The sequence below is a fragment of the Anarrhichthys ocellatus genome, unplaced genomic scaffold (genome assembly GCF_004355925.1).
Source record: "Anarrhichthys ocellatus isolate YVR2014 unplaced genomic scaffold, GSC_Weel_1.0 scaffold20, whole genome shotgun sequence".
In the NCBI taxonomy this organism is placed as follows: domain Eukaryota; kingdom Metazoa; phylum Chordata; class Actinopteri; order Perciformes; family Anarhichadidae; genus Anarrhichthys; species Anarrhichthys ocellatus.
The window spans coordinates 6,047,901-6,059,348 of record NW_022280050.1 but is presented as its reverse complement, the minus strand read 5'-3'; the positions used below and the strand labels follow the sequence as shown (position 1 = coordinate 6,059,348).

The 11,448-nt window shown below is 39.3% G+C and overlaps 1 protein-coding gene across 1 annotated transcript; it reads right to left on the bottom strand.

The window, feature by feature from the left end:
• Positions 1-3,037: 3,037 nt before the first annotated feature.
• On the bottom strand, positions 3,038-7,677 carry sp5a (Sp5 transcription factor a). Its single transcript, XM_031858528.1, has 2 exons — positions 7,299-7,677; positions 3,038-6,966 (listed from the first exon to the last, which is right to left on the bottom strand). Exons 1-2 carry the CDS (start codon positions 7,347-7,349, stop codon positions 5,887-5,889), a joined length of 1,131 nt encoding a protein of 376 aa, XP_031714388.1. The 5' UTR covers positions 7,350-7,677; the 3' UTR covers positions 3,038-5,886.
• Between the last annotated feature and the right edge of the window lie 3,771 nt (positions 7,678-11,448).

Sequence of the window (11,448 nt, the reverse complement as noted above, 5' to 3'; positions counted from 1 at the left end):
TGAAAGAAGCTACACTGATCATTCCTTAGTCCGGGGCAGAGATGGAAATTACGAATCACTTCCATGACCTAGTTCTCTGACTTAGTTCACTCAGATTCGTCGTTACCGACTATCTAGTTCGTTCACTTTTATCAAAGCCCAAAAATTGTGTAATCATTCAAACACACTTCAGTACATATAACAAGGAACACATTTCATATCGCTGATGTGTTGTTTTCTGATCTCACGCCTCTGTGAGAGGATGACATCATTTGATGGTAACTATAATAAACATGATTAAAAGTCATCCATCCTCCCACCCCAACCTCCTCCCATACAGACTTTACGACCTGACTTTCACTTGAAGGTAAACATACATATGTTGTTTTGGGGCACTTGCTGCTGAAACAATGTTTATTAATGACATCACATCATTACCAGTGACAATGTGTGGCTGCTGTTGTTTTTACCCTGTTGGTCTCTGTGAGTCATCATGGCACATTGTTGTCCCGGAGACATCTACTAGCCGTGACAGATGCAGTGACAAAACTTGACAGGTGTGTAGTTGAGATCGAAATGAAGGCAGAGGTTGAAGTGTGGGGTCCGAGCAAGGCGCCGGAAGTAAGAGGGGTACGAATTGAGGAAGGGGCCATTGCCCCCGCTTCCATGTTCATGTGTTGTTGTTGTTTTGCAGAAATTCACATGCAGGAGGTAACGTACTCCATGTACTCAGTCACCAGAGAGTGGAGCTCCACTGCGTTGTATAGTCTATTCAGCTGTAGGATTTTGTTCATACATTTATCTCTTGTCCCGCGCCTGTTAGAGAGCCAGTTCCCCCGATTAAAAGGTCCCTTTTTGGGTCAAAAGGACAACATTTTTCTACCAAGAAGGCAGCTTTAAGGAACTGCGGTTTGTTACAAGTAATACGAAATCAACCAAGTGGTGTGCCGGAAACTGAGCTACTATGTACTTTTGGCATAGTTTAGAAGCAAAATTAGCTGAATATTATATTAACTCCAGAACGGAACTGAACCTCTATACTATCTATTTTGTATTATATATATTTTTGTGCTGTATTTCTGTTTCACTGTTGCACAATCAACTGCCCTTAGTTTTAGTTTTAGCAATTGGTTGATTGGTTGACTCCCCTTTAAGTGTTTTTTACATTTTGCCTCCCTTTTGTTCGTCTCCTTCTTAAAGTCATCTATATGACACTTGAAAAGTCCAAATATTGTCTTGTAAGTGACTCTTTAATGTTTCATGACTCAAGACTTTGTGACTGATCTTAGTACGATGATTCACCAGTAGTGTCATATTTTACTTAAAGGCCCAGGAAGACACTTTTCCTGATTAGCTTATTGTAAACTACAGGATCCTACATGGACACAAACGTTTTCAGATAGTTTTTGTGACGGGCGACGCTCGGTTTGGAAAAAGGTGATTATTTTCATCCTATTTCTGTGCAGCAATCAGATCTTTTGCACTGTTAACATCTTAACAAACATACATAAGGTTTGTTTTTTATGTTCTTTTCTGAACTTTAACATTCATTGTTGCACATTTAGTGATACATATTCAAATACTTAAGATGTATTACTGAATTATTCCAGTGGCTTTAAACTGACACAGAGGCATTTGCAGGGCTACAAAGACGTTTCTCAGACAGTCCAGCTCCACTCACAGATTTAATCATTATTTATCTAAACGTCCAGACAAACCTTTTCCACTTGCCATACTTACAGCAACATCAGCAGTACATAACCCTCTTCCACAGAGAGAAGCACAGCTGTTGACATCAGGGATTTGATTCATGCCAGTGCTTGTCAGTCATTTTATTTTGAAAAGCCTCTGCAGTGCCAGTGACACAGTGAAGTAGGATCACATCTGATGAAAGAGTTTGTCCCTCTGCTGACTGAACCTGATCCCCAAAGCTCACCTGACTGCAACGAATTGTTCAATTTCACATTTTGAGGCACTAAGTTATCTATGTGATTCCTAAAAATGGCAGTTAACATTTGAAAATGAAAGAGAAATATTACTCTCCTTTCAGCAATCCTGAAAGTTCAAATACTTTGACAAAAAAATCTTTACACACGGTTCACTTATTTGACACCAGCTTTTACGTTGCATCCCATGGCCTTCATCAGCAGATGGTGTTTGAGAAGTGGAGAGAGAAAAAGCATTTCAAAATAAATAAATACTTAATCAATATAACGAGTAAACATAATTTAACTGATAAACATTATCAATAATGAATATAATACACACGAAGACATATCTTCTATGAGTATGAATGTTATATAATATTCTCTATATGGACTATTGAATATCTGTTCACATACTAGAAATAGTTGCTTTAGAGATTGAACCAGTTTGGGTCAATAAAGCACAGATTCTCTACTTAGCTAATTTTAGTTTACATTACCAAACTGGATATGACCCGGTGTTAGACACAACAAGCTCAAGTTTTACCCTAAAACCAAAATAAATGAATTGTGCAAAATGATATGCACGTGACATTTAAAAATGTATACAGTATGTGTATATTATTTCTTTATTTGCTTCTTCACTTTGAGCAGGGACGGGGGTGGGAGTTATTGCTGTGTATTTGTCTGTGTATGTTTTTTTTTTAAACTTTTGTTTGAAAGAAAAAGTTCACAACCCTACCATGTTTTAGTTTGGGTAAATAACCATAAATATAGAGAATAATACCATTACTATTACCATTGTCCACCCATGGTACTGGCCGTTGTGTTGGCATACTTTTAGTGTGTAAACACAAGTTAAATAGATGCCTCACAGGAGTTATAGTACATGTTGAAAATGTCAACATTTAACAAATCTGCTTACAACTACAAACAAACTGCATTGTAGTTGTATCTGCTTACAACTACAATGCAGTTTGTTTTAAACAATTGATTACGATTTAAATAGGAATGATAATTTATTCTTCAATAATTATATAATATTAATGATTCTTTCTATTTGACAGTAGAAGTGAAATCATTTCAAATCATACATGGACAGGCATTTGTAATGTGTTTATTTGAAGTTAATAAATCTTTTTCATTTTAAGAAAATAAACCCATAAGCCTCGACATACGATATCCTTTCTATTACTAATTAAGCATTATAGCCTCCGACGGTGTTAAAGCAGAGTGACTGCATCTTGGACAATGAAGACAAATCAGAGACGAACAATGCTTTTGTGCGGAGCCAGTCTGCTGCATTCAACATATCCATCCACAGGCATCCTTTTATAATAGGATCATAAAATTTGCAGATGAAGAATTTACAGTTCAAATGGTCACATCTCATCATATTACTGGAGGTCTTTCCTTCGTATCCTCCTCTTTTTGTCATGAATGCCAGCGGTATGTTAATATTGGGGCAGATTGTCCGTTCTTGAGATTTGGTAAAACTGGATACATCTACTATAGGGTTAGTTACTATAGCAGCACTTGTACAACAAGGCTGCATATACAAAATAATATAGTATACAGTTCAGTATGATATAACAGATCTGGTCCATAAACTATAGTTGATAAATAACTGCAGCAGACAAAGTTTTTTTTGTTTTAAAGGTCCAATCACAAATTTTTAACCATATAAATTACAAGTGCATTCATTATATTTTATATAATTCACTTATAGATGACAACTCTGTATTGTCTTTTTCATTTAACGATAATTAAAAAGTATAGATCTGATGTAAACAAACATTAAGAACACCTGCAAACCTAACTTACATTGAATTGTCGTCGAGCGCTACTGCTTGTATTTATTATGTAGGAATTAGTTTTATATTAGTTGTATTTTTCTGAATACAAATGGACCTGTGTGGTAGTCGGTTATATTTGTCACAATAATATTTGTCTGCTCTAATGAACCACTGAGGCTACTTACAAAAGGGGGCGCTGTTGAGGCAGATAACTGACAGCTCGAAGTGTCAATGAATGGCAGCAGTCGTTCTCTTCATTCTGACATTTTCACTGATCTGTCATAAGACAGACAGGAAACCTGCTGACAGGCAGCAATGCTACTCTCTAAGAATTGAGTTACTGAATTGGATGTTTGTATCATCGGTCACATCTATTAGTTACTGAAAAGTTCCACACTTTTCTGGGTTGATTAGTTGGAAGAAGTTGCCTCAAGGTTAGAAAATCAAGTTATTTTGTCCCCCGCAGGTTACTGTTAGTTTACTGCACTTTAAGTCGATGTTACATGCCACTTAATGTAGGCGTTAGGGTGTAGTCAGTGTGCAACCTGCCCTATAAATGCAATTATTTCTCCACTCTGTTGAACAAAAAAAAGAAAGAACAGAAGACTGAGTTCTTTGCCAATCAGTTTGGTCAGAAAACTGGCCTGTCGTTAACTGTCCATTAAGGCTCTGAGTGACTCAGGCAGACAGGAGAGACATTAAACACGCTGCACGTTCTGTGAGTAACAGTGGTTTTCCAGCTAAAAGTGTTTCTCGGCTAATGGGTCTCATCTCAGCCTACGGTGTCACTGCAAAGTCCTCAGAGGTAAAAGTAGAATGCACAAGCAGAGGCACAGGACAAATAGACCGCATCTATTAGAGTGCATTAACAAATTACAGCAGTCCCACAGTTGAGTTTAATGGTAGAACAATTAACATCAACTGTGAAGAAAACATGTGATATTCTCCAAAGAACTTGATGTCACATTTTATTTATTTTAAAGGGTTGTTCGCATTTTTTATCTCTGGAAAGTACATTTTTAGTAAAACTTCTCACCTCAATATTGACAGAAGTTACTGAAAAGGTAGAGTTTGGGGTTTAATTAAATTTAGTTTGAAGATATTAGCATCTGTATGCACCTTTTAAGCGCTCAGGTCTACGGTTGATGGATCTCTTTCACGCTTTATGTCAGTTTTTACTCAGTTGGCGGCCAAATTTCAAGGCTCGCATGGCTATATTTGAAGATTTAACAGTGTATGTACATTTCTAATGATTTCTGTGAAGATTTTTGAAATACAGTCAAGACCAACTCAACTTCTGTCACTATATCGCATTGCTTATGTTAAAGGTTGAACAACAACAACAGCAGCAGTAGTAGCAGAAGGTCAAAAGTTTGGATTTAAAAAAATGTATTTTATTTTCAGACTAGACAAAGTATTATTAAGTATTGTTTTATTTTGGTTGAAATACTCCCTTTTTTTTAGCAATTACCAAAAGCTGGAAACTAAATATTAGCACACTTTTCCTCAAAGTCTTCAAATCACTTATATTTTAGATTTTACCAAACAAAATAGTTGGAAATGAACGGCTGGGTTTTACAATTCACAAGGCACACTAATCCAGGTAACACTGAATCAGTTTCTTTACACATACAACCTGATTGTCTCGTCGCCCATATAAGGCATAATGACTTAATATCAAATGACTTATTCAAGTTTAGAGTTGAGGAAAATGTTATAATCTTTATTCTCACACAGTATTTGGGTCATATCAACAATAGCAGATCTTTTCAAGAGCATGCTTAAAAACACCCCAAATGGAGCAAAAAACGAACACTTTCATTCAACAAAAGCTATTAAATATAATTTACAGCGGAGTGAGATCTTCCACCGAAGACAATGATCAAAACACAAGTTGAACACTTGTCTTCCTTGACATGATATTGACAGTGAATTCAAACTCATGAGCCAGAACTTCTCCATGGTCCCAAATTAACTCATGAAACTTTATATATATATATATGTATATATACAAAAAAATGTGCTACACAGACCAGCAATGTTAGAGACTATTCTCAGGATGTAAGAAACCAACAAAATAAACAAAATAAAACCCTAAAAATGCAGCTCACTGAGTACTTGAACTAACGTGGGACTGACTGTATTGCACTAGTGACTTCTACTGTTTAACATGACTACAAGGTGTGTTACAACATATTCCTCGTGTCCTCCCTTTTGACATGGTCAAGTGTCTTGTCGTGGCACTTGGATTTTTTGTTCTGGTGAGTTTTCACATGTTTCGCCAAGTGGTCACTCCTCATGAACCTCTTGCAGCAGTCCGGGCAAACAAAGCGCTTCTCCCCCGTGTGAGTCCTCAGGTGTCTCTGCAGCTCGTCCGACCTGGTGAAACTCTTGCCACAGAACAGCCAGTTGCACACAAACGGCCGCTCCCCAGAGTGCCACCGCAGGTGCGCTTTGAGGTGAGAAGTTTTCCCGTAAACTTTCCCGCAACCCGGTATGTGACAAATGTGTTGTTTCTTCTTCCCGGGCTCGTCGCTGGACGTGGACGACTGGCAGTTCGGGCACCGGCACCTCCTGCACCGCCGCGCGGTCGCGAGAGGAGACTTTGTGTGCAGCAGAGCCGCGATTTGCGTCTGGTACTGCGCAAAGTCCGTATGTCCCAGAACCAGTCCCCTCTGCAGCTGGAAGCGATGGGGACCAAGGGAGGAAGAGTGAGTGACGTGGTTCCCCTGCTGAAGGCTCCACCATGGAATATCCTCTCCAGGGTTCGGGGACAACTGTCTCTGTTGCTGGTGCACAAGGCCGGAGGGTCCCGTCACAAAACTTGGCATGGCGGGCGGGATGGGAGTCGGGGCCGCGTAGCTGACGGCGGGGACGTAGGTGGGAGGACAGGAGGACTGCAGAGACTGCATGGAGCATGGTAGCATCTTCACGGGGGAGAAGTCATAGGGGTACGAGGGGTCCGCCGGAGGGGTGAGGGGCAGTTCGTGGTGGTGCGAGCTGAAGGAGCTCTGGATGTGCGCAGACAGCTGGGGCTTGGAGGATAGTCCGAAAGTTGAGTTGCTGGCCAGGCTGCTTTGAGGCGTTCCCTCGTTAGTCCACGGGTGAAATAAACGCGATGGGGAGCCCAGAGTTGGGTCGTAAGGGACCTGGAGGAAATCTGCGTGGTTCGATCCGTGGTGATGCCCGATCCGGTTACAAGTGGCAGCCAGGAGAGCCAGCGGAGAGTGCTTACAGTTCTCTGGAGAAGAGTTTGGAGTGCGATCCTGGATAACCGAGACACACATTGTCTATATTACAATCATTATTCAACACACTTTACGAAGGGAAAAAACACATCTGCATTGTCTAAATGAAGTACGTTTTAAATATCATCTGTACGACATCGATCCATGTTGCCTGAATCGCGATGCTGTGACATTAAAGTTGTCTTAATGTTGCAGCAGAAGTCATTCAGACGCAAACAATAAGCTTCAGGAATACAATTATATGACACTAGACGATTAAAAGACTCGTTTACCCGGACGTAAATCATCTCGGACGAGTAAGTTTACGAGTTACTAAAGTCGTCAAAGTAACCAGAAACTTGCGCACAAACCTGGAGAAAAGCCTGGAGTGTTTCATTCCGCAGTACAGCCACTGCTGCCATGGTAAACGTCCTCCTCCGTCTCGATGAAAAGAAATACGAAATAAAAGCACTAATTTAGATAAATATGTGCATTCGCAGTAAAAAAATATCACGTCGAGCAGGTCTCCACTCCTCAGTGCTTCCTCTCTCCGAGATATCCTTGGTCTATCTGAAGAGTGAGGGATCACTTCTTAGAATTTGATAAGGACTTTGGTGGGCCGCCAGCCAGTCAGAAATAAGATTTATTACTTTGAAGTTTGCCGCTGCCCAATCATCAAAGAATAGCGGCTCTTTGAGAGGGGAAAGCAAATCCTTTGAATCCACAAAGCTCCTATGGTGTGTTTGTTGGTCTGGATAAAGGAGCTGATTATTAGGGGGGATGGGAAGGGAGGAGATAAAGGCGGGACAATTAATGAAGTAATCACTATGTGGGAAATGTATATACACAAATAATTGGATTTTCTTGATCAAAGACCCCCATGCCGCCTGGAGACCCCGGTATTGGATGCTGTAGTCATCTGATCCTCTTTTTGTAATTAAGGATTTGTAGCAGAACCCTATGTGACAATGTGACATTGTTATCTCTGGAGATCTCTAAGAGCGTTGCCTGACTGTTTGATGGAGGAAAGAGACCAAATCAAGTGACTCAACACAAAGTTCTCATCTCTCAACAATCTGCGTCTCTTTTACATTTCTAATTTGAATTACATTTTCTTTGTTGTTCCTTTGAACTACAACACAGCATTAAACACTTAATTATACCCTCTCAGAATTATTTAAAAACTTAATTCTCCTTCACTCATTTAATCATTTGTTCTATCAGAACCGTATTCCTAATTTAGCCTTTTTTCCCCCCTCTCTCTTTGTTGAGCATCAAAATGTAAGCTTAGAGCCTTAGGGCAAATTCCCATCAGCTAATTCAAATTATAACATGTTACTTAACATGATACAAAAGGGAAACCTCTGTTTTAAATCAGGTGACAAAAGCAGCACTTGAAATGGTGATGTCTCAATTATGATTCCTTATGAACTTGTCATTTTGTTGGGTCTGGGGAGGAAGTTCAACACAGGATCTCGTGCACTGAAGCATCCAACCTAAACAGAGGTATTTATAATGTAAGGCTTTAACACAAAGGCTGAACTGTAATACAATACAATATGTTGTACTGTTTTTGTTACGGAACATTTAATGTGGGCAAAAGTATGCAGTTTTCTTAAGATAATATTCAAACTTTTGTGGCAGAGCAGTCAAAATGAAAGTTGTAGTTTTCTATATCAACTCTCTGATCTTTATCTGGCTTCCCTGAAGAAACAATCACTGTCCTCTCAACTAGTTTGGAGCGGCAGATTTTTGAATTAGATCTGTTCCTTTGAAGGGATTAATGTTCCCAGTCCTCTCCCACGGCTTTACACACAGTCATGAGGGAAAGGGGGAGTCCTGCTGGGCTGCACTGGAGCCATGTTAAACTACAAAACTGGCTGCAGGAGTGGTGTACTCACACTGTTGACTGATTAAAAATAAGTAGTGGAGATTACCTTGTTTACATCAAGTTATAGTAGGTGATGAAGTTTATTGTGCAGAACATATACAAATATGCAGAAAACAGGAAGGTCACTACTTTGAATCCTGAGCCACGTTGTATTAAATCTCCCTTTTACAATAGCGTGTGAATACTTTTATAAGTTAAACACAAAACCATCTTACAGACGTCACATTCTAAATGTTGAATGGAAGTTTTTTTCATGATCAAGACATATTTGTACCACCTTTCAATAAGGCAGTTTATAACTTATTACTTAACTAATGGTTAATAAATGCTTTATAAATCAGTTCTAAGCAACTAAGATGAACAACTTTCGGGTTGCCAAGTTGTGAAAAATCCCTTATGCTGATGTTTATCCTCCACCAGCACAAAAAAGAGATGGAAAAACCCCATGGGCATGTATTAATGTTATAACAAAATTATTACCAAACAAAGGATAAGCAACAGCCAGTGTCAAAACAGGTTAAAATAGAATTATAAATTGACCGAATGGTTTTTCAGATCATCAAGAACAAGTTTTAGGTTGCCACGTTGTGAAAATTCTTTCGACTGGTGTTTATCCGATAAGTTAGTAATACATAGTCCTGGGATTTTGACACAGTGGTGCTCAAAACAGGTGAAAAGAGGATTATAAAATGACTGAATGCTGTATACTCAGTTAACCAGCTGTTACCAATTAAATTACTGGTGTCACTGCAGTAAATATTTTTATGGTCTACTTTAAAAGTTTGTATTTTTGCAGAAAAGTGCTGTCAGTTAGTTTTTACTTCTAGGTTTAAATGTCAGATAAATGTCAAACGTTGTAATCTGCTCTCTAATGTCAAACCAGACAGTTAAAGTAAAGAGGAAATCCACCCTAAAACAGAAGTAAGATTTACTATGATCCTGAACAGCTGCACTGATCTGAGGATATTCAAATAGCAGATATTAATTCTGATTCAGGGTGGATTTTCACTTAAATCAGCTCTACATGTGAGCTGTCATGCTCTGCAAAGGCACATTTCAAACATATGTGACAACTGCATGAATTTTGTAAACCATCAGAATTACCAAATTATTGATATCTTCCTTTGAGATACTCGGTTCAGCCCTAAATGCAAGTTCTTACATTTTAATGCATCTCAATGGGACTTCAGCGGAGGGATGGATTTGGCCGAGCAGGACTTTGATATAGTTTGTAAGAAATTCATGACTGTGTGCTTGACACAATGTCCAGTCCCCGAGGTAATTTGCTTGCTCCAAACCGTTACCGTCTTAGGGCCATGCCTCACATTTTACAGGGTCACCTCAGCAGTGGTTTGGCTAAAAGAAATTTTTCCTGCGGTATTTGATGGGAAAATTAACTTGGAGGAACCCCCACTGAAATACTTTTTGCCTCAAAGGTTTGAACATGGAATCAGTCTGTACCATCCGTCTATTTCATACAGTACTCTAAAGCATAAAGCAGAGAGTCGATCAACAGAAATACTGTTTCGAGGTGGAGATGTGTATGAAGCTGCATTTAGGGATTAGCAGAATATTTAAAAATAAGATAGTAGCCTAGTGGTTACAGGAAACAAAGCTCACACAGTTGTTGCAGCTATAGAACAGCAAAGTGAAGCAGGTATTTTTCTACATACATGAAAGAAAAAGTCATATGTCAGTTTCTGGTGTTCGTATTCCTATTTGGATCAGAAATATGAATTTCCTGCAAAACAACATGAAACATTTACTAAAAAGTCAACAGGTGAAGAAGAAAAACACACAATGCTCAAAAGTCAGCGGTTTAAACACATTTATTTGACTCATATAAAATGTCAGTTTACTAGAAAAAAAATATACATTTACAGTAGATATCAAACGTGTTGCTGAGTTTTGTTTAGATCCAGTTCAAAGTTGATGAAGGCAATCTGCAGAAGAGAGAGAAAAACTGCATTGACAATCCTGAACATGCAGCACACTCTGAATACTTTTTCGCTATTCTCTAGTTTTCAATTAAAATCATTTTATTTCAGTGATATACTACTTGATATAATTGTTTTGACCCCCAAACGCATCTGAGAAAATGGAGCTGCTTGTGATCTTGACATTTTGACCGAACTGACAGTGAGAACGGTGGATTTGACAGAGTCAGGGGGCAATGTCACAATTCCAACCCTTTTTTTAACTTTCCATATTCTCTGGACAGCTGGAGAGAAAACAGGTTCCACATCTGTCTCATACGAGAGATATCAGAGAGGATGGGGATGGGGGTGGCGGTGGTTGGTGTGTGGGGGGGGTGGGGGGCGGTGGGGGGTGTTTGAGGTTGCATGTGAGAGAGTGAGAGTGAGTTTGAATTTGAGTGTGTGGGAGAGAGAGGGAGAAATGCTCGAGGCTACTGGGTACTTGAGCCGCTATAATGGTGTCTCGTATGAGAAAACATCTGTGAATTTCCTCAGTGATCTACAACAATGTATAACTCAGAGCAGTCACTCAGCAGACCTTTGAAGTTGCTGTCAGACAGAAAGCTGCCATTGTTCGCAGCCCCCAACACACAGAAACTCCAACTTTGGTCTCACTAATTTTCCCTGCAATGCGATACAACTCTCCCCCCCCCC